The 24,442-nt window shown below is 42.9% G+C and overlaps 1 protein-coding gene across 1 annotated transcript in view; it reads left to right on the top strand.

Moving 5' to 3' along the window:
- The window catches only part of NARS1 (asparaginyl-tRNA synthetase 1), a 34,629-nt gene extending 10,733 nt beyond the window's left edge, over positions 1–23,896 (top strand). Inside the window, exons 4-14 of the mRNA XM_089664862.1 lie at positions 128–217; positions 2,379–2,457; positions 6,765–6,835; positions 6,985–7,071; positions 9,870–10,091; positions 13,465–13,664; positions 14,269–14,404; positions 15,999–16,112; positions 17,578–17,709; positions 18,960–19,091; positions 23,475–23,896. Of these exons, the coding sequence (XP_089520988.1) occupies positions 128–217; positions 2,379–2,457; positions 6,765–6,835; positions 6,985–7,071; positions 9,870–10,091; positions 13,465–13,664; positions 14,269–14,404; positions 15,999–16,112; positions 17,578–17,709; positions 18,960–19,091; positions 23,475–23,606 (1,395 nt within the window). The 3' untranslated portion in view covers positions 23,607–23,896. The remainder of the gene's footprint in view (positions 1–127; positions 218–2,378; positions 2,458–6,764; positions 6,836–6,984; positions 7,072–9,869; positions 10,092–13,464; positions 13,665–14,268; positions 14,405–15,998; positions 16,113–17,577; positions 17,710–18,959; positions 19,092–23,474) is intronic.
- Positions 23,897–24,442: the final 546 nt, after the last annotated feature.

Here is a 24,442-nt window from a genome sequence, read left to right as displayed (position 1 = left end):
GGCACCATCAGACAGGAGATCAGTGAGCTACATCTCATGGAACCCCCAGCAGTCTGTGGAGGAACCTTTACCTTTATATACCTTATAAATTTGCCTTTAACTCTGCGCATTTCATTGTCGCACACAGGCCGAGGACAACATGAGACGTGAAAAAAATCTTGAGGAAGCCAAGAAGATCATCGTCGAAAATGATCCCAACCTTCCAGAGCCAAAAACAGTAAGATCTTTATTTGCTAAATCCAGTCACATGTTAGAGAAAATCTTTGTTGCCCACAGTAATCAGAATATCCATTTGTACTATGGGAGAGGAAATGGGGGATATGATTGGCTTCCATGTTTTCTTAGCTGAAACTTGTGAGCTTAGTGTTTGCAAAGGTTCATTTTTTTTTTTTATAAATAACAAACATGTCATACTTACCTGCACAGAGTTTTGCACAGAGCAACCCTGATCCTCTTCTTCTTGGGTCCCCTGCTGGGGCTCCTGGCCCCTCCCCCTGCTGAGTGTGAGTGCCCCCATAGCAAGCTATTTTCTCTGGGGGCACTCGTGTGTGTGCTTGCTCCTGAGCTGCCTTTGTGTGTCTGAGGCGTGGCTTAGCCCCTCCCCCACTCACTTCTCAATGGCTCCTTCTGCTGTGTCTCAGCCAATGAGGCCGCAGAGACCCAGATGAGCTTCTGCTCTTGTTCACATCGCTGGATCAGATTCAGGCTCAGGTGAGTATTGAGGGGTGGGAGGGGGGCTGCACATTGAAGTTTTTTAACCTTTGTGCATGGAATGCATGAAGGGGGGAAAAAAACCTTTGCGCATGGAATGCATGAAGGGGGGAAAAAAACCTTTGTGCATGGAATGCATGATGGGGTTAAAAAACCTTCAGCCTTTAGAATGACTTTAAGGTGGACGTACTGAGAGAAATGTGGAGACTGCCATTGCTGACCTCCTTCTGTAAATGCTGACTGTCTCTGGCTTCAGTACTGAGAAGGTGAGATGGAATGAGCAAGGAGGATCAGTACAGCCAGGGAACTAGTATTTTCAGAAGTACAGGTCAGTAATGGAAGTCCCTGTACTGCTCCACTGCAGATAAAGTGGAACTCCAGGCAGACCGCTAGAGACATGGGTACAATATTTTATTTTGTTCAGCCAGTCTTGTGGTCCCAATACTCCCAGTACACGGCATAGTCGGGTAACAATCTTGTTTGAGCTTTGGAGAAAAAAACTGCTGTTGGCGCAGATGTAAATCGCCTTATGTCCCAGCACTGCTCTGTTTTTTTCCATTACACTGGTTTGGTTTTTGCACAGTTTAGATTTGGGCCACGTCATAAGAATGATTTTATTTGCTCCCTTTGTAGTCTGTTGAATGTACAGTATCCCCCAGAAGTGAGTACACCCCTCACATTTTTGTATATATTTTATTCTATCTTTTCATGTGACAACACTGAAAAAATGACACTTTGCTACAATGTGACGTAGTGAGTGTACAGCTTGTATAACATGTAAATTTGTTGTTCCCTCAAAATAACTCAACACAGCCATTAATGTCTAAACCGCTGGCAACAAAAGTGAGTCCACCCCTAAGTGACCATGTCCAAATTGGCCATGGCCCAATTAGCTGTGACTCGTTAGTGTTACAAGGTCTCAGGTGTGAATGGGGAGCAGGTGTGTTAAATTTGGTGTTATCGCTCTCATTCTCTCATACTGGTCACTGGAAGTTCAACATGGCACCTCATGGCAAAGAACTCTGAGGATCTGAAAAAAAAAAGGAGCGGAAGAGGACTCCAGTGGCAACCTGTGAAGCTCTGGTGAACTCCATGCCCAAGAGGGTTAAGGCAATGCTGGAAAATAATGGTGGCCACAGAAAATATTGACACTTTGGGCCCAATTGGGACATTGTCACTTAGGGGTGTACTCACTTTTGTTGCCAGCGGTTTAGACATTAATGGCATTGTAGCAAAGTGTCATTTCTTCAGTGTTGTCACATGAAAAAGTAGAATCAAATATATACAAAAATGTGAGGGGTGTACTCCCTTCTGGGGGATACTGTATATAGTGTTTTTTGTTCATGCAAATAAATATCTGTTGATACTGCCAGGAATCTAGCTCTGTCCTATGCCTTCTGCACTCTTTTCTCCAGCATTATCGGGAAGTATATTAGGGCTAGAGAACATCTTCCCCCTGTGTTAGCAGTTCCAGTTCTAAGGTGTTGATGCTAATTGCTCATAGATCTAGTACAGAGAGTTGTCATCCTAGGACAGGAAGAGTGTTTTCTGGCAGGGCTAAACCCAAATGTGGTGTTCCTAGAAAATATATAAATAGTTTATATTGTTTCATTGTCTGTCTTCTGGTATTTTTTTTTTCCAACACAATTACTTCATTTGTATTACAGTTGAAGATTCGAGAGTTGGAAGCTTATCGTGGTCAGAGAGTAAAAGTCTTTGGCTGGGTCCATAGACTGCGTAGGCAAGGTATACATGTCCATTTCCATAGCCAGTTTTAAATATACCGTATTTTTCGCTCCATAAGACACACCTAGATTTTAGAAGAGGAAAACAAGAAAAAAAAAATTCTGAACCAATGGACTGCGGACGTAGTACAGGAGATGACCAGAGACTGCGGACACAGTACAGGGGATGACCAGAGACTGCGGACGTAGTACAGGAGATGACCAGAGACTGCGGATGTAGTACAGGGGATGACCAGAGACTGCGGACGTAGTACAGGGGATGACCAGAGACTGCGGACGTAGTACAGGGGATGACCAGAGACTGCGGACGTAGTACAGGGGATGACCAGAGACTGCGGACGTAGTACAGGGGATGACCAGAGACTGCGGACGTAGTACAGGGGATGACCAGAGACTGCGGACGTAGTACAGGGGATGACCAGAGACTGCGGACGTAGTACAGGGGATGATCAGAGACTGCGGACGTAGTACAGGGGATGACCAGAGACTGCGGACGTAGTACAGGGGATGACCAGAGACTGCGGACGTAGTACAGGGGATGACCAGAGACTGCGGACGTAGTACAGGGGATGACCAGAGACTGCGGACGTAGTACAGGGGATGACCAGAGACTGCGGACGTAGTACAGGGGATGACCAGAGACTGCGGACGTAGTACAGGGGATGACCAGAGACTGCGGACGTAGTACAGGGGATGACCAGAGACTGCGGACGTAGTACAGGGGATGACCAGAGACTGCGGACATTGTACAGGGGATGACCAGAGACTGCGGACGTTGTACAGGGGATGACCAGAGACTGCGGACGTAGTACAGGGGATGACCAGAGACTGCGGACGTAGTACAGGGGATGACCAGAGACTGCGGACGTAGTACAGGGGATGACCAGAGACTGCGGACGTAGTACAGGGGATGACCAGAGACTGCGGACGTAGTACAGGGGATGACCAGAGACTGCGGACGTAGTACAGGGGATGACCAGAGACGGCGGACGTAGTACAGGGGATGACCAGAGACGGCGGACGTAGTACAGGGGATGACCAGAGACGGCGGACGTAGTACAGGGGATGACCAGAGACGGCGGACGTAGTACAGGGGATGACCAGAGACGGCGGACGTAGTACAGGGGATGACCAGAGACGGCGGACGTAGTACAGGGGATGACCAGAGACGGCGGACGTAGTACAGGGGATGACCAGAGACGGCGGACGTAGTACAGGGGATGACCAGAGACGGCGGACGCAGTACAGGGGATGACCAGAGATTGCGGACCTTTGGGGGAGGGGGCCCCGGGGGCGGGTACCCAAATTTGACAGGTACCTGTTCCCACTTCTGAGGAGTTGTCCTCCCCCCCTCCCTCCCTGTAGTCTTGTGGGACATGTGACAGTCATGTGACAGGTCCCACAAGACTAAGAGGCCATTCACAAAGCGCAGCGCTTCTCCCACATGCGCAGTGGGCACCCGGCTGTGAAGCCGCAAGCTGTCACAGCTGGGTGCCCACACTGAAGATGCTGGCACCAGGGAGAGAAGACATCCGTTGGACCGAGGAACAGGTAGGATGGAGGAGCGGGTTCTGCTGCACAATAGAGCCAAGCGGCCGGCCCGGTATTCTAACACTGCGGTGGCAGCAGGAATACCGGGCCGTCTGCTCCATATTCGCTCCATAAGACGCAAAGACATTTTCCCCCCATTTTTTGGGGAGAAAAAAGTGCATCTTATAGAGCAAAAAATACAGTACTTGGTCAATTTTCAGACCTGCCAAGTGTGTTCTGTAATATTGCCAAGTTGTTTTGCTGTCTCTATAACTTCATTTCAGAGCTTGTGGGATCTGAGCCAACGTAGTCCCAGCACTGAGAGGGAGCAACCTCCTTTCAATTCTGTTCTGGCCAATTTTCCTTCAGGGCTTTTGCACGCCACCTTTCCTGTTTCTGGCCTGTTATTGCCTTGACCCCCGATCTTTAGCCTGACCTGCTTGGGTGGTTTTACTATAAACTCCCATCCGTATAACTTTCTGGGTCATAACTGGGCATGCATTCCTAAATAAGGGGGTGAGATATGGGAAATGGTAGATTTTAAGAGCTTATGTTCAAGAGATCCAGTTGAATAGAAAGTGTGAAAAAAAATGTTTTCTCTTTTTTTATTATGAATCTGTTTTTTTAGGATTTAATAGGAAAATGGAAGATAAACTTTACTCCCAGCCCCGCACCCACCTAATACAAATGGCTTAAATAATAATATGACACTCATGCAATGGACCAAGAAAGTTGTTTTTTTTTTCTATTTGTTTATTGGCTTTTTAAGCCATTCTGTATGGTAGTAAACTTCACTTTTTTTTTTTTAATGGGCCCCCCTGCATGATTTGCTAGTGTGCACCGCATACTAGCACATTATGATATACTTACCTTTAAAACAGAGCTTTCCAACTCTGGGCTGTCACCTCCCCTGGCACTTCCGTCTTTGCCCAGTCCTCCTTCAGGGGTCTTGTTCTGACCGTTTGAATGGCCAGGCAACAATAATGTCTTTCCCACGCATGCGCACAGGAGACACCATCGCAGCATGCACTGTCCCAGGGCACACTCAGTTTGTCGTGAATGCAGAGCTACAGTACTTGCACCAGCGATGTCAGCTGGAGCCGATGTAAATATCTTCTAAATGGTGTGAGTATAGGAGATATTCACAGTAACTACAGATAAGACTTACCTGTAGGCAGGACTCCACAAATCCCAGGCGCCAGGTTGCCATGGACACTAGACATTGCGTCCTGGCACCTGGGCTTTTGTTAGCCATTGGCTGTCAGGCACTGGGACGCTGCTTCACTGATCCAGGGATTTCAAATTCCTGACGCTTATTCTCCTCTTTGTACCTCTCAGTGTAAGAGGCATTCTAATTGGTCAGCACCGTAACATGGACAGCATTGACCAATCAGATTCCATCTAGGCCAGGGATGTCAAACTGGCGGCCCTCCAGCTGTTGCAAAACAAGTCCCATCATGCCTTTGCCTTTGGGAGTCATGCTTGTAACTGTCAATCTTGCAATGCCTCATGGGACTTGTAGTTTGGCAACAGTTGGAGGGCTGCCAGTTTGACATCCGTGATCTAGGCTGTCCTGTCAACTCTGCGAGTAGAGGAGAGAAAGCCGCAGGGATTTCCAATTCATAGACTGGTGAAGTGGCGTCCCAGTGCCTGACAGCGGGGATCATGGGACACTGGGACAGCAGGACCAGGACCGTGGGGTCCAGTGTAAGGTCACCTTACAAATTTTCTGTAAAGGTGAACGTACACTTTTAAAGTGTTATCCCGGCCCTCCTACATAGCTAGCTATTCTTTTCTTTTTTTTTCCTTTTCTTTTCTCTTTTTCTCGGGCAGCAGTTTTAAAACAAACTGGCTCCCTAGATTCAAAGCAAATTTGTCAAGCCCTGCCTGTAGGTAAATGTTTAAACTGTGGGTTTACTATCGCTTGAAGCCCTGGTTCACACTGAATGCGACTTTGAAACCGCACTACTTCACTTAAAGTGTGATTTCAATGCCACAGGTCTGTGTGTTTTCAGGAGCGACTTGCCTGCCTGCTACATGCACAGATATCTATGCAAGTCGCACCTGAAATCACTGTGCAGGCACTATTTTCAGAGCAACTCCGTTTTCGTCTCACCAATTTCTACGGTTTCCTGGCTGACAATAAGGTGACACTTGTCATATGATTTGGAACTGTCAAAGCACATGACAAGTCGCACGGTGTGAACCGAGGGTTAAACCAAATAGCATACGAAGTTTATCAAAATTACAATTAAACACTCACCAGCCACTTTATTAGGTACACCTTGCTAGTACCAGGTTGGACCGCCTTTTACCTTCAGAGCTGCCTTAATTCTTCGTGGCATAGATTCAGTAAGGTGTTGGAAACACTCCTCAGAGATTTTGATCCATATTGACATGAGCTACTGTTGCCTTTCTATCATCTCGAACCAGTCTGCCCATTCTCCTCTGACATCAACAAGGCATTTTCATCCACACAACTGCCGCTCACTGGATCTTTTCTCTTTTGAAAATCCCAGTAGATCAGTTTTTGAAATATTTGGAACAGCCGTCTGGCAACAACAACCATGCCATGTTCAAAATCACTTAAATTCCCTTTCTTCCCCATTCTGATGCTCGATTTGAACTGCAGCAAGTCGTCTTCACCACAGTTAGATGCCTAAATTTGTGATGCCAAGCAATTGAACAGATGTACCTAATAAAGTGGCCACAGAGTGTATTTACTGTTTTAAGTTCTGTTTAAAATACATTTTCACACCTTTTCTTTCTTTCTCTTAGGCAAGACTTTAATGTTCGTGGTGCTCCGGGATGGCACAGGATACCTTCAGTGTGTCCTTAGCGATAAATTGGTGAGTTTCTAGCCTCAGTCTTTACCAGTGTTAATTCTTTTATTCTTTTGCTTTCAAGAGAGCTTTTGTATAACATACTCTGCTTCTATACTTACTTTAATGTATGTTAGTGTGACCCAATCATTTTAAATGTATATCTTTCTTTTCAGTGCCAGTGCTATAATGGACTTGTCCTATCTACTGAAAGCACAATTGCTGTATATGGGACCCTGGACCTGCTACCAGAGGGAAAACAGGTATGAAACTACAAGCCAATCAGCACAGATAGAATGTAAAACAAAAGTTATTTATTAAAGTCCATTTGAAAGCATTGCTTGACAGTTACAAAAAAACACACTCCTCAGGATGATACATTTTAACCACTCAGATCTTTAACCGCTTGCCCACCGCCCTATAGTAGAAGTGTACTGCGGCAGGGCTGCACAAAATCACATGTTTATATGCGTGATTTGCATTTCCTGGTAGTGCATGCTGCCCTACCTGCGCCGCCATTAGCAGCTAAAGATGTCAATCGCCGGGTCCCAGCTGGCGATTCCTCGCCGGCACTTGGTGATCATCTGTGAAAGCTGACAGGGGAGAGAGACCTGTGTGTAAACAACACAGGTCTCTCTCTCTCCTGTCAGCAAGGACATGCTGCTTTGTATTTCTCTGCACAGCAGAGAAATACAAAGCAGCATGTCTCTGTTGTAAAACAGCACATAATGTGAAACACACACAGCACAGTTAACCCTTTGATTGCCCCAGATGTTAACCCCTTCCTGCCCAGTGTCAGTGCTTTTTATTAGCACTGATCACTGTATTGGTGTCACTGGGGATGTCAGTGGCAGTTAGTCAGTTCCCACCCAGTGTCAGAATGCCCACCTCAGTCCTGCTATAATCACTAATATAATCGCTAATCACCACCATTGCTAGTATAAAAAATAAAAATTACAGTATATATGCCGGCATTTGTAAACGCTATAACTTTCACGGAAACCAATTCATTTACATGTATTGGGATGTCTTCCTTTTTTTTTTTTTTTTTTTTTTTTAATAAAAGACATGTAGCAGAATAAATTTGATGAAATTTGATTTAAAAAGAAACAAACTATTTACTGGATAGGTTTTATAACAGAAAATCTAAAATATTGTTTTTTGTTTTGTTTTTTCAAAATTGTTTTTGTTTTCTATCACAAAAAAGTAAAAAACCCACAGGTGATCAAATGCCACTGAAAGAAAGCTCCATTTGTGGGGGGGAAAAGGACGTAAATTTCATTTGGGTACAGCGTTGCATGACCGCACAATTGTCAGTTAAAGTAATGCAGCGCCTTATCGCAACAAATGGCCTGCTCAGGAAAGGGGGTAAATCCTCTGGAGAGCAAGTGGTTAATCAAAGAGAATTGATAAAGATGAGTAGGCCTAAAGCAGGCTATACACAATACATTCTGATTGTACAATCTCATTCAGATGTACCAACAACCCTGGCAGCCCAACAGCCATTTGAAGGATCACACATGGCAGGCTGGCAATATTGTTGCTTCTTGCCAGGAAGTGGTTTAACCATTTGCCGCCCGCCCTATGGCCGAATGGCGGGCAGCAAATGTCATCAGCGTTCTGGGTGGACACCATATGGCGTCCTCCCGCACATGCGCAGACTGTGCTCCTGCAGAGCGGCGCAGCGGCGCGATCTGTCACTGGCCGTGTACCACAGCAGGTCACATGACAGTTGTATACAATGGATGGCTTCATTCATGCCATCCATTGTATACTAGTGTCTAGCTGTGAATGGTCACAGCTAATCACATGCACATGTCATGTGATTAGCTGTGGTCAAATCACAGCTAAGCGCAAAAAAAAAAAAAAAACCATGAATGAATCGATGTCATTCAGGTAAATGCTTGCTTATAGCAAAGTAATTCTTTGCTGTAAGCAAATTATGTAAAAAAAAAAAAATACTGATCACTTCCCCAAAGTAGTACAATGTTACTATGGTAACATTGTACTACTTTGGTCATAGTGAAATATGAAAAAAAAAATCTTAAAAAAAAGAAAAAAAAATTTAATAAAAAAAAAAAATATATATATTTTTTTTCATACTGTCACCAGTGTCCCTGATCACCGCCATGACAGTTATATGATGACGCTGTACTGCACTGGTGACAATATGTAAAAAAAAAAAAATAGTGAAACTAATTTTTTTAATTTTTTAATTTTCTGAAAAATTATGACAAAAAAAATACAACTTCAAAAAAACTCGCCATGCCTCTTATGAAGTACGTCGGACTGTCTACTCTGCAAAAAGGGGTCATTTGGGGGATATCTGTACTGTTCTGACATTCTTGGACCTCAAGAAATTAGATTGGCTGTCAGTACTTCAGGATTGATCAATATTCAGATCTATACCATAGTTTGTGAACTCTATAACTTTCCTACAAACTAAATAATACATCCTAATTTGGGTTATTTTCACCAAAGACATGTAGTAGAATACATCTCGGCCTAAATTTATGAAGAACAATTATTTATTTGCAAACTTTTATAACCGAAACAAACAATTTTTTCAAAATTTTCGGTCTTTTTTTGTTAATTTAGCAAAAAATAAAAACCCCAGTGGTGATTAAATACCACCAAAAGAAAGCTCTAGTTGTGTGAAGAAAATGATAAAAATTTAGTTTGGGTACAATGTTGTATGACCGCGCAATTGTCATTCAAAGTGAGAGCGCTGAAACCTGAAAAATGGCCTGGGCAGGAAGGTGTAAAATTGCCCGGTATTGAATTGGTTAACTTTGCCTGCAATAGAAAGTGATATTACTGGCAGGATCCTCAGGTAAGAGACTAAACAGATTCACAAAAAATGATTTGCCTAAGAAAACTGTATACTTTGAGGCATGAAGGCAAACTTACTGAAAAATAGATCTAGGGTTCACATACTCTTTAATAGTACCTACTTGCAGTCAGCCCCTGTAAAATCATTTACTCCCCTACATGTAAGGATTGTGTGTTTGACCTTTTCGTATACATGTTAGTTTTACACTTGTCTTTATCTGTTTTACAGGCCCCAGGAGGACATGAACTGGCCTGTGATTACTGGGAGTTGATTGGTCTAGCCCCTGCCGGAGGAGCTGATAACCTTCTAAATGAAGAATCTGATGTGGACGTCCAGCTGAACAATCGTCATATGATGATTCGTGGAGAGAACATGTCCAAAATCTTCAAAGTTCGTTCCACGGTTATCCACTGCTTTAGAAGTCACTTCTTTGACCGTGGCTACTACGAGGCAAGTTAATCTGTCATTTTAAGATATACTTGTTGTATAAACTACATGATAGTCTTTCCCTTTGAATCTTCAGCTCATTTTGCTGGAGTGAGGGTAAACCTCTGTGGTTTGATTTTACTAAAGATGTTGAGAATCTTCACTCAAGAAATTGTGAGAGTATTCACTTCAGTTATCCAATCATGTCAATTACATCTGCAAATGATTGAACAGGAATTTACGTGACTGGATAAATAATGGGAGTATTTGCATTTTTGAGTTAAGATTCTTATATTCCTTTTTTTAAGTGTTATGAAACCCTTAAAAAAAAAAAAAAAGGAGCATAGTTTTTAAAGGGTAACTCCACTTTTGTGGGGGGGGAAACATAAATAATATCTATAATTTTGACACAAGTCATATTGTAATTGAATGTTATTGAAAATTACCTTTCCTTTTCAATCTACAGCGCTGTAATTTTTTGTAAAATGCAATGTGGCTACTTGGAGGTGTTCTGTATACAGAAAGGGTACAGAACGCCCCCAGAAACATAATTTCCTGTTTGTGTGATTTGGCTTACTGGTTTTTCCAGACGTCTGCACTAAGATACGAATGTCAGGCATCCCCTGCAACAAAAATGTCATTTTTGGTGAGTTGCTCCAAATAGGGAATCACGTTTCAAGGGATGCAGACCCTTGAGCTTTGCAGGTCCAGCAGCTCATTGATAATTATGAAAACACTCCCATACAGATTCCCACAAACAGCTATTTCTTCAGAACAACAAAATTTAGAAATCTGGAGAAGTTTGTTAAAATCCTTGCAATGTACATAGATCACCCAGAGGGGGAATGTGTTTTGTTGAGAAAAAAAAAAAAAGTGCAGTTACTCTTTAAATCATTGTCCTGTTTTTTATGTGCAGTCTTTGCAGCATAATGAGCCTCTGAACATTTGGTGTGCTTCATTTTTGCCTATAGGGTGGTTCCTTTTGCCTTCTAGGGTCTCCCTGGAGGCCATTTGTAGCCACCGTAACCACTTGTGGACCGCCCACTCACAGTGTGCTGCTGACGGGCGGCCCGTGCAGGTAAAGTGACGTTCTGGTATGTCGCTGCCAGCTTCTGGGTTTAGAGCGGTCGCATGTGCGCCTTTCCTCGCCAACACCTTCTGTGATTGTACACAGCAGGGAGTCTGTCAGCATGTCATGGTCAGGACCAACTGATCTTCTGTGTCCAATCACAGTCCAGAGCCCTGCACTGCCAATCAACACAGGGCTGTGTACAGAGGGAACGATTTCTCTATTTTTAATCCCTGCTTCGCAGGGAAGAGAATCAAAAAGATCTATTAGTAAAAGCAGCACATATTCCACACATTACGCATTTTTAGGCACATATAACCACTTGATTGCCCTAGATGTTAACCCCTTGCCAGCCAGTGTCATTAGTACAGTGACAGTGTTTAGTATCATCACTGTATTAGTGTCACTGGTGATATCAGGTACAGTTGGTTCCCCTCCAGCGTTAGTTTGTGTCAGATTGCCCGCCGTAATATTGCAGTTCCAGTATAAGTTGCTAATTTGGCATTGCTGGAAGTTGATCAAAAAAGTGGAAATTGCAGTTCTATGTTTCTAAAAGTAAAATAATGCACCTAGGGAGAAAGAGTCCCTTGAGAGTGTACAACATTGGGGGTAAAGTGTTGGCCAGCACCACAAAGGATAAGGACTTGGGGGTACTTATTTCAAATGATTGCAAATTTAGCAAACAATGGGGCCAGGCAGTGGGGAAAGCAAATAGAATTCTAGGATGCATCACTAAAGGGGTCACCAGCAGAAGGAAGGAGGTCCTGATTCCCCGATATACAGTAGATCTTTAGTTAGACCTCATATGGAATATTGTGTCCAGTTCTGGAGAACTCACAAAAAGATATTGATCAGATAGAACGAGTCCAGAGACGGGTAACAAAAATGGTGAAAGGTCTGGGAGATAAAACATATCAAGAGCGACTTCAGGAACTTGAAATGTACAGTCTGGAGGAAAGAGGGGAAAGTGGATACATGATTGAAACCTTTAAATACATCAAGGGGGTGAATAAGGTTCAGGAGGGCAGTATTTTCAACAGGAAACCAAAATCAAGAACACGGGGACATGACCTTAAACTAACTGGAGGAAAGTTCAAAACTAATCTCAGTAAGTATTATTTTACTGAAAGAGTAGTTGATGCTCGGAATAGACTTCCAGCAGAGGTAGTGAGCCAGTCAACAGTAAATAGCTTCAAACATGCATGGGACAAGCATAGATCTATACAAAAAAGTTAAAACAAAAACTAAAAAAAGAAAAGAAAAAAAAAAAAGGTAGAATCAATGGACCTTTTTTCTGCCGTCCCTTTTCTAGGTTTCTAATCACCGCCATTAGTAGTATAAATGTATAATGTAGTAATATAATTATTTAGTTTTTAGACGCTATAACTTTGACGCAAACCAATCAATATTCGCTTATTGGGGATTTTTTTTATATCAAAGACATGAAACAGAATACATTTTGCCCAAAATGTATTTAAACATTTGATTGTTTGTTTATCTTTTATTGGATATGTTTTATAGCCGAAAGTAGAAAAAATATAGCTTTTTTTTTTTTTTTCTTTCCAAAATTTTCAGGCTTTTTTCATTTGTCACAAAAAGTTAAATCCCAGTGAGTGATCAAATACCACCAAAAGAAAGTTCTATTTGTGTGAAAAAAAAAAGATCCATTTTGTTCGGGTACATCCTTGCATGGCCGCGCAATTGCCAGTTAAAGTAGCGCAGTGCTAATAAAAAAATGGCTTGGTCATGAAGGGGGTAAAACCTTCCGGAGCTCAAATGGATAAAGTGCGCACCCCCGCCCAAGAATGCATCTTCAGATGCTGTTTGTTGCTGTACATGGGGGGGACACATTCTCTGTGCTTGCGGAATACATAATCATTATGGGCAGTGTAAAAGAAATTGCGATTTGGAGCATTGCTCAGCACATGCACAGTTTGGGCATTGCAGGCAGTTGAGTCGTAGTTGCTGGTGCTGTGCTCCCTAATGTCATCTCAATGCATTAGATCACACTAACAGGAAGTCAGGGAAGTGTAGCGGGAAAGAATGCAGAGCAGAGATCTTCCAAGAAGAGGAAATGTAAGTGTTTGGGTTTTGTAGTTTTACATCTAAAAAAGCTAGATGATATTGCACTTTGGGTTTAATATCACTTTAATTCAACCTCATTACACCTTTGGAACCTTTTCACTGTTCACATTTTGCAGTATATCACTTATTTAGGTAAAGTTTTATTATAATAATAATCATAATTATGATTGATCTATATAGTTCCTTTTACATCCCAGAATTTTCTACTTATAACACAACAAAACTGTGTGACTTTGTTTACAGGTGACACCGCCAACCTTGGTCCAAACACAAGTCGAGGGCGGCTCCACTCTTTTCAAGCTGGACTATTTTGGGGAGGAGGCATACCTGACCCAGTCTTCACAGCTGTATCTAGAGACCTGTATTCCAGCACTGGGAGACACGTTCTGCATTGCACAATCCTATCGTGCTGAACAGTCCCGGACGAGGCGTCACTTGGCTGAGTAAGAGCACTAAACGTGGGGTTGGTCGGACGTTCTAGTTTCTTCTTTGAGGGTCAGTTCACACCACAGAGATGTGCTTTAGATCCATTTCGGTGTGTTTTTGATGCATTTCAGATGCTTTTTTTTGTTTTGTTTTTTCCAACTGTAATGGGGTCTGGTGTGTTTTTTGATGCATTTTACCATGATCTGGTCCAGTCCAGTCCAAGAAAAATGCAACATGTTCTACTTTTTTTTTTTTTTCTGGAACACCTTGGAACTGATCCCACTGGTGTGAATATGCCATTGGAAAACATGTAATTTACTTTCCATGCATTTTTGATGCAGAAAAAAATGCATTGGACTGCATGTGGTATGAATTAGCCCCAATGTTGAAGCCTCTTCCCTTTTCTTCTTTTACCTAGAGGAAAGTTTAAAAACGCTGTAAGCTTTTTGTGTTGTCTGTTGGCCCTCATCAGGGACAGTAATAGATACTTAACAGGTTTTACCTTCCTTACTTTATCCAACACTAAAACTGCTGCATTGTAACTGCCAAGAATTGTGTTGGCATTTCATTTTATAATCTGATTGGACCTCTTATTATATTTCTATCTGTGTTTGATTTTAGATACACGCACATAGAGGCCGAATGTCCTTTCATGACATTTGAAGATTTGCTAAACCGCCTGGAAGATTTGGTGTGTGATGTTGTGGACAGAGTGATGAAGTCACCTATGGCGCCTTTGGTCATGGAGCTGCATCCGGTAGGTGTTTTGCACATAAACAGCTTTTCCTTTTAAACATTGATATTAAAGTGGTTGTAAAGACTCAAGGTTTTTTACCTTAATGCATTATGTGCATGAAGGTAAAAAACCTGTGTGCCACAGTGCCTCCATCCCCCTCAATACTTACCTGAGCCCCATCGCAATCCAGCGATTGGCTCCCGCTGCTGTCAGTCATAGCCAGTCAACCAATGAGGAGAGGGGATGGGGCCAAGCCGCAGCTCCATGTAGAGCAGCGGCTTGGGAACACACCTGCTCGGCTGCCCCCATAGCAAGCTGCTTACTATGGGGGCACCCAACGGAAAGGAGGAGCCAGGAGCACCGGCAAGGGACCCGAGAAGAGGATCGAGGCTGCTTTGTGCAAAACCACTGCACACAGCAGGTAAGCATAGTATTAAATAAATCACTCGGCAACTTATAAACTTAAATAAAACTCACATAGTGACTACCCAACTTCTAATACCAAGAAAAAGTCACACTTTCACCCTCGAAAGCAAATACTAATATTCACAACCTTTTTCTTATCTTTAACTCAAATTATTAAATCAAGCCATAAAATTATAAATAAAAGTCCCAAAAATAAATTTCCAAGTCCAACACAATCTCTCAATCCTGTGTGTCCAACTTCAATATTTCCATCACTCCAGACCCGTGAATACCTCAATAAAATATAAAACTAAAATAGTGTATTACCTTCAAATAATAAGTTTATACCTTCAAAATAAGTATATACTTTAATCTGTGCAAAAACAAAATAGATTCAACTGTGAATAACGTGAATCGTGCAAAATCACTCTGTGTACACTATAAAATAAACTAATAGTGACATTGTGTACACTCAAAAAATAAAATATAAATTAAAAATTATATTAAATAAACCAAATCAATATTAAGCAAATAAATAAATACAATAAATTAAAACAAAAAGTGAACACTCCGTGACCACCTCTATATGGCAAGAATGCATACAATTACCCTCACGGAGTAATATCAAGCCTTAAGGGATATTCAGATGTTTTAGCAGTCACTTTCAGGCTCTCAATACCTTTATGTAGGGTAAACCTTTAATGCACCATCATCCTCATATAAGATAGAAAAGAACCCATGTAGTATAATATAGTAGGTACCAAATCATTTACTAAAGCATCTTACATTAGGGACTTGAACAATCAGTAATAGATTCCCATGACTCAGCTGCAGCAGCTTCCTGAGATGTAAAACACGTTTTTCCAGTAATCAAAATGGCCGCGCCGCCACTAACGGTTCTGCGCAATTAAGTCAGATGTCACATCCACTGATGCGTTTCGTCACTTCCGGACTTCTTCTGAAGGGATCGCATAGTATGTTTGTTTGTTATTTAAAAGAAAAAAAAACAAACCTTTTTAGTATCGCTTTAAGGTTGAATTGCAGAAAATAAACCCTCCCATTATTTTTAAACATAATGCATAGAGATTTTTTTGTGAGTGTGTACATAATTTTTTTTTTTTTACCAGTATTCAAATGTCTGTCACCCCCCCAACAGTATTGTGACGTGCAGACTTTTCTTAGCTCTAACTCCCAAATCTATTCTTTGCAGGAATTCAAGCCACCAAAGCGTCCTTTCAAAAGAATGAATTACCCTGAGGCCATTGCCTGGCTTAAAGAAAATGATGTCAAGAAGGATGATGGCACCTACTACGAGTTTGGGGAGGTAAAATATTTGCTGATTCTTGGCATGTCATTAAAGGATAAGTTCACCTTTTGTAACATGTTCCACTTGTTTTAGGGTAGCACATGTAACATGCTTCAGCTCCTGCATCTTCTCCCCCGCTTCTCCCTGCACCCGCTGTCACTTTTTAGGAGTAGCATGGCTGTGCAGGGCTCCGCCCACATGGCTGCATCATTCATTATGGATATCCTGTGAATGAATGAACTACAACTAATATCTGCCATTGTGGCATACGTCTTGTAGTTCTCAATCAACTGCAAGGGCACTGCTGAGTGCGGTGGTAGTCTACTCATTCTTCCTGGACTTCAGCAGCTGTTTGCCCGTAAAGGAGGTACAAGTAGAAAGTTGACTGTCTGCAGGATCCTGACATTGTACCCATGATCAGCAGATTGCAGGTGCAATGCTTTACAGGCTGCAGAGTAATAAATAATTGCACTTTTTTTTTTTTACCTGCAAAAAGTCAGGTTTGTGGTTATTAATAGTCAGCAGCTACAAAAACTGTAGCTGCTGATTTTAATACACACACTCACCTGTCCCAGGGTTCAGCGATGTACTCCCCCACGCCATCCATTCTCTCCTTCTCGCACCAGCATCACAACTGCGAGCACCAGGCTGTGACAGCTTGTGGCTTTACAGCCAGGTGCCCACTGCGCAAGTTGCATCGCCCATTCTGATTGGTTCAGCAGTCTTCTGGGACCTGTGAAGGTTCCCAGGAGACTGCGGAAGGAAGGAGGGGGGCTGAACTTCCAGCTCACTTCGCCGCTGCGAACTGAGCCGAAAGTGGGAGTGGGCACCTGTCAAAAAATGGGTATCCACTCCCCCATAGAGGTGCCAAATATGTCTGTGGAGGGGGGGGGGAGGAGTGGAACTCTGTTTTAAATAAACTGACAAATTTTAACCCTTCTCTACTCCATATAAAAAACAAAGTTTTGGTTATACATACACTTTAAATCTTAGTTAGACAGACATTTGTGTTATTAGATGCAGTGGATACTTCAGGAGCCTCTACAGGATATAGTCAGTTCTTCTCTCGATAAGCCTTGCTTCAATCCTTCCACATCTACTCATGCACTAATACTGCACTAACACTGCACTGATACTCCAAGCACTTGACCAACTGACACCAACCACATTTATGAATCCCTTGCTACCTATTGTGGTGCCATCCACTGGCTGCAGACACTCAACAGTTCAGGGAAGTGAGTTGGATGCTGACAATTCTTCAGGCCATGTAGGTTTTAGGAGCTACTGTTGTTAGTAAGTTCTCTATTGATTGTATCAGAGGAAATGGAAGAAGAGCATTTGCTCATTGTGATAAGAAATTGATTAAACCTGAAACTGTTCCCATTTAGTAACTGCAGGCACAGAAATTTTGAAAAGAGGAGCGTGGAGTTAATCATTATTTAGTGTATAGTTTATATGGTCTTTTTTTTTTTTATAACATTAGGATATTCCGGAGGCTCCAGAGAGATTTATGACTGACAGCATTAATGAGCCAATCCTGCTGTGCCGCTTCCCAGCTGAGATCAAATCTTTCTACATGCAGCGCTGTGCTGAAGATCGCCGTCTCACTGAATCTGTAAGTCCAGCTATGTGCTGTCTTTCATTCTTAAACGGGAAAATGCAATTTTAATGGTTAATGCAGATACAGACGTGCTCAGGTATTTAGACTAAAATGTCCTTCTGATCTTTCCAAAAGCAATTATCGCAGTTACTACATTTTTCTCAATGAATGCCAAGTGTTCTCTGATTGGACGAGGTCAGAAAATGCCATGCATTCATTTAGAAAAATGCAATACGTTCTGTGAATGGCGCACATGCAGAGCAACTGATCCCCTGTGGTTACTATGCAGCAGGGAAGCCGCTATGCAAAGGACCTGGAAGACAGCAGCAACCACTGTGGTAATGGTGAATACTACAGCGATTCTCCACTTCCACAGCGGTCCCATAGGTATGACATATGCATACTTTCAATGGTTCAAGCTGGACCAGTGTAACGATGTAATGAAATCCATGCTTGGAGTTCAGCTTTAATGAATCAAGCTGTAACCTCTCCCATAATCTCTCTCATTGCTCTTGTTTAGAATTGCCCTGCTGCAAGACAAATGTAATTAAATGCCCCCCAATGTGTGTATAAACATTGTAGATTACCTTCATGGTAGCACAATGGGCTTGGAATCTAATGGGGAGAAAACAATCCTTATGTTTCATATAAAAGATATTTGTGTATCAAGTAAAAGCCTCATTTCCTTGGCAGATGTGAAGTGGAAGTAAAGATTAATTTACAATACCAGTGCAGCTTTCCAGGGACAGCAAGAGCAAGGAAAATGCTGGAAGGTTACTTTGCATAATTGATTGAGTTGCCTCGGCATGATAAAAGAGCTAAGATGTGTTAAAAATGCACATGCTGTATTATAGATTAGAAGTTTAGTCACCTGACCAACACGTTGGATAATGTTTCAGATATTAAAAATAGTCTTACAAGGACTAGATAAACTGACCCATACAGTCATCAAATGACCAATTTTTTTACTTCACCGGTTAAATTCATGTATATATGGGCTGCAATCCATATCTACAGCCCAATATATTACAACTTTACAGTAGACAACCATTTGGATGAAACTTTCTTGTTGTGGATGCTTTGCCAAGTAAGCAGATCAAATGTTCTGATTTCACTTGCTCCATGCTTATGGTTCAGCATGGCAGCCAGGCAGCTATCATTTAACAGGAAAGTCAGACATGGCAGCCAGCATTTTTCTCCCAGTAGAGGTTTCTTTTAATCTAATGCACAATTTTTTATTTATTTATTTTTTTACTTTTTTAAAGGTGGATGTTCTTATGCCAAATGTTGGTGAAATTGTTGGAGGCTCCATGCGTATCTGGGATAGCGAGGAGCTACTGGAAGGGTACAAGAGAGAAGGAATTGATTCTACACCCTATTACTGGTATACTGACCAGGTATGACAACACATTTAAATGTATTTAACATATTATAGCTACTAAAACAGGACCAATCACACGTCTGTTAAAGTGATATTAAGGCTTGGTTTAAAAAAATAACAACAAACTTGTGATACTTACCTGGTCTGGTTTTGCAGAGAGCAGGCTCTGATCCTCCTCTTCTTGGGTCCCCTGCCAGCGCTCGTGTCCCATCCACGCTGCTGAGTGCCCCCATAGCAAGCCAGTTGCTCTGGAGCCACTCGTGCTTGCTCCCTCCCGAACCGCCTCTGTATGTCTATAAGGCACACAGAGCACGGCTCAGCCCTGCCCCCCGCTCATGCCTCACTGACTGTGATTGCCATTGGCTCTCACTGCTGTGTTTCAGCCAATAAGGAGAGAGAGAGCCGGGAGAATACTGGATTGAAATGAGGCTCAAGTAAGTAATAGGGGGCTGTGCGGGGAGCAGCACACAAAGGTTTTTTTTTTTTACCTTCATGCATAGAATGCATGAAGGTTAAAAAAAACTTCAGCCTTTACAACCACTTTTTAAAAAGGGAAGTAGGTGTAATAGGTCGTGCATCTGGCCGTGATACGCATAAGGTGTTTTGATATAACAAAGGGGCTCATTCACACCAGGTGCATTAAGCTGTGTTGATCTGTATAGATCACTGTCCACGCCATACAGTTGCAGGGTGTGCATTGCATAAAATGTAGCATGTCTGTATTTTTAAGTAGCACAGTTCACCACTTGTTATGTGATGCATACCCTGTTTCCCCGAAAATAAGACCCAGTACTACTTTTGGGAATTGTTAAAATATAAGACCCACCCTGAAAATAAGACCTAGTTGTGATCAGGGATTTTTTCCCAGCCAGAACGTGGCAGAATGCTGTTCCGCCACCTCCGGCACTGGCCCTGTGCACATCAATATCTACTGTCTCTTATAAAAAAAGAAACGCAGCTTTTGTGCTTGCAAGTGACAATCCCTCTTGTAAGTGACAGCACCATCCACTCCCACAGAACTTCCCTACCTCTGTACTTACTGTGGGGCAGGGAAGGAACAGATATCTGTGCAGTATGCAGTGTGTTTAGGGGCGGGGCATCTCATCCTGCAGCCTAATGCATGGAAGCCGATGCCCCAGGGGTGATCACCGGCCAGTGGGGAAGAGGCGAGCGGTGAGTAAGTGCACTTGGTGCACTGTGTGGAAAGATAGGACCTAAAACAGGAGTTACTATAGAGAGGGGCCGGCTGTTGACAGCTGTGTCTTGTAAAGCTAGCTACCGTATGAGGGCAGTGGAGGGGGGGATGTGCAAAGGTGAGCTGCAGTCAGATGTTGCAGAGGTATATTTACAGGTGAGTTGCAGACATGGTGCATAGGTGAGCTGCGGCTGGGGGGGGGGGGGGGGTGCAGAAGTGAGCTGAGTTTCAACCCACTTTTGCAAACCCCCGGCCACAGCTCAGCTCTGCACCTCCTGTCCAAAGCTTGCCCCTGTAGCCCCCAGCCACAGCTCACCTCTGCATCCCCATCTGCAACTCACCCCTTCACCCTGTCTGTGGCTCATCTCTGTACCCCTGTTTGAGACTCACCTGTCAATTCACCCCTGCAACACCTGACTGCAGCTCACAACTGTCATCATCTGGCCCTCTCTATAGTAACCCTCATCCACAACTGCCTGCAGCTCACCTCTGCACTCTCTGTCCAAACTGTGCATTAAAAAATAAGACCTACCCTGAAAATAAGACCTAGTGTGTTTTATTGAGCCAAAAAAAAATATAAGACAGTGTCTTATTTTCAGGGAAACACGGTAGATTGGAATGAAATGTCTTTTTGAGAGATTTTAATAATGTTAAAAAGGGATAAAAAAAAGTAAACTGTGCGAGGTTTGTTTTGTAACATAGCATGACACCGCCTTTCACAATGCACACCACCAGCGATCACTTATTGTAAGCAGTGCAACACGTATGAATGAGCCCTAAGTGCCCAAAAGTTTGTGGACACCAGACCGTCACACTTTGTATGAGCTTGTTGGACATCCCAGCAGAACCATGGGCATTCATATTGAGTTGTCCCCCTACCCCCATCTCTTTTCAGCTATAATAGCCTCCACTCCTCTGGGGAGGTTCTCCACAAGAATGGAGGGTCTGCGTATTTGTGAGGTCAGGTAAAGATGTTGGATGAGAAAATTATGGCGCACAAGCAGTGTTCCAATTCATCCAAAAGGAGTTCAGTAGGTCTGAGGGCAGGGATCTGTGCAGGAGTTTCTCCACACCAAACTCCTCAAACCATGTCTTTATAGACCTGACTTTGTGCACAAGGGGGCACAGTCATGGAAACTGTGTGGAAGGTTAGAAGTGCAGTATTGAATAAAATGGCTTTGTGTGCGTAACAGCACCCTTCCCTGGAAACACCTGAATTCAGTCATTTAGGAGGGTGGCCATGAATTTTGGCTAAATAGTTTGTTTTAAGCCTTCTGTACAGTAGACATGTCTGTCATCATATGGTTACAGGTTCTAGTAGCAGCATTGCCAATTTAGCTGGAGGAAGAGTGTGGGATGACAGGCATAGCTGTCACCCAGCACGCCAGAACATCATTGATGTGATGAGTACATATTAGCCCTGGTTCACACTGATGCGGTGCGGAATTTTCAGCGTTTTCAGTGCGAATTCCGCACCACATCAGAATCGCACCATGTGAACCGCTGCAGGTGTGTATGTTAACAACACCCTGAAAGCAGTCCACAAAACGCAGTGCGATGTGCAGAATCGGATCGTATAGGTGTAACTACCCATGCGATCCGATTCTAGTGCGGATCAAAAAAGTGTCCTGCATGTTTTTGGTGCGGTGTGAATAGAGCCATACAAGATGTAGGGCTCCTATCGCACCGCACACAAATCGCATGTGATTTGTGCAGGAATGCGGTGCGGTTCCTATGTGAATCACATGGGATTGACCGCATCGCACTGATATGAACCCAGGCTAAAGGATAAGTTCATCTTTTGTAAAAAAAATTAATTAATTAAAAATAATAAAATTGTGCATTTATTATTATTATTTTTTTTTTTTTTACTAGGAGCCTGTAAAACATTGCACTCGAGATCAGAAGATTGAGGGTGCAATCTCAGGCTCCTTCAGACTGTCCAGTGTGAGCTACTTGTACCTGGCATGAGCAGACAGTTACACAACGGCAGGAAGCTTCAATGAACTACCTAGCTCAACAGCTCCCTGCTAGTTCATTGAGATCTACAAGCTGACAGCCGCTAAGGATTTTGGTGCTTGTAGTTTATTCATTCACAGATGTCTGTGAATGAATGATGTGTCTGGGAGGGAGAAGCCCCACACAAGCGTGTTTCTTTTCACTTGTGACAGAGGGTGCGGGGAGAGGATCTTCAGTGCGCTGTCACAACGGAAGCTGGTGGGGACTTCTGTAACTTGTTACATGTTACACCCTGAATACGGGTGTAACATGTCACAAAAGGTGAAGTCATCCTTTACACAGGTCACAGGTTCATGTCTCAATTATTATTTATTTATTTATTTATCACAGGTACTTATATAGCGCTGTCAATTTACGCAGCACTAAATATATTTTGTACATTCACATCAGTCCCTAACCCTCAAGGGGTGTACAATCTAAGGTCCCTAACTCACATTCATACATACACAGACTAGGGACAATTTAGACAGGAGCCAATTAACCTCCCAGCATGTCTTTGGAGTGTGGGAGGAAACCAGAGTACCCAGAGGAAACAAACACAGGCACAGGGAGAACATGCAAGCTCCAGGCAGGTGGTGCCGTGGTTGGGATACGAACCAACAACCATAGTACTGCCAGGCGGAAGTGCTAACCATTTAGCCACTGTGCTATTATTATTATACAGGATTTATATAGCGCCAACAGTTTGTTCAGCTCTTTACAATATAAGGGAGACGGTACAATTACATTTCAGTACAGAAGGAATATGAGGGCCCGGCTCGTGGAGCTTACAATCTAAAGGAAGGGGGAGGTGATACAAAAGGTGATAGCTGTGGGGTATGATTTGGTGGAGGTGATTCAAGTCCAGTTCTTAGGTGGAGGTGGGGTAGGCTTCCCTGAATAAGTGCGTTTTTAAAGATTTTCTAAAGGCAGACAGAGTGGGGGCTGACCGGACATACCCTGTACTGGACATATACTACATTTAGGTGAATTAGGTGGAGCCTAAACAGTATTAAGTGGCACAAGTAATATTGTACGCCAAGTTTAATGGTCCTGGAAGGTGGGGCTCAACATGACCCTACCATAATATCCGAACACATCTTTTATAGCGTATTTCTCCCCCAAGGCTTTAGGCGTACAATAAACTCGATGTAACTTTGGGGGTCATGTGCTATGCTGTAATAACCATTCCTCTTTCTCCCACAGCGTAAATACGGCACGTGTCCTCATGGCGGCTATGGTTTGGGGTTGGAGAGGTTCCTTACCTGGATCCTGAACAGACACCACATCCGAGACGTGTGCCTGTACCCGCGATTTGTCCAACGCTGTAAACCTTAATGCCCTCCCCCTCCCGACACTTGTCAGTAAGCTGAACTAATAGGAGAGCCCCACCTCGTGTCGTGGAAACAAACCACTTACCTACCTGCTGCTGCTTTTTATCAGGACATCTTCAGAACCTACGTGACGTGTTCTGGATTTTCATCTTCGGTTCTTTCCATCTCAGACAATGCTGTTTTTTTCCATCCATTTATCTACAATATTCCAGTAATGTGGAGAAGTCATTCTCGCATCATTGAATCACGCTGTCTTCTTTAATAAATGGAAACCTTTACTGGTCCATCCCAGCAGATGTAGAAAGTGTCTATTAAATTTCACTCTTTGTTTCTTCCTATGTTACTACTTCAAAAAACACATATCCAATATTGTAGACAAGAGATGTTTAACGTTTTATTTCACCTAAAAGTTATCTTTAAAGCAGTATTCAACCCAAATCCAAAAATGTCATATTGAAGCTTACCAATCCTTAGATGTATTACTGCATTAGTTTTCTCTTTTTGCCTTTTCCCTTTATTTTCAGTTAGCCAGTAACACACCTCCTGTATTAAAGTGCCTCCACTCTGGGTGAAGGAGCACAGGGTCACCATTGGACAGCAGCATTGTTAATCTGGGGGGAAGGGAGTGTTAGTGTATCTAAATCTGCTAGTACATCTAACAAATTGAGGCCAAACTCCAGCTAACACTTTATAAGCAGTTACAGCAAACAATTATTTTTCCTTTTGGGATAAAGGTTTTGCGCAAGTAAATAAAAGCTGATTATTGTAGGCACCCCTGTCAGTAGTAAATGGTTTGTCCCATCTGCTACATCTGCAGAAAAGCTTGTTCTTTTGAAAAAC

Source organism: Staurois parvus, unplaced genomic scaffold (assembly GCF_062004578.1).
Source record: "Staurois parvus isolate SC_StPar_1 unplaced genomic scaffold, SC_StPar_1.0 ptg002076l, whole genome shotgun sequence".
Lineage (NCBI taxonomy): Eukaryota > Metazoa > Chordata > Amphibia > Anura > Ranidae > Staurois > Staurois parvus.
Note: the sequence above shows the minus strand (reverse complement) of the source record. Positions and strands in the feature narration are given on the sequence as shown.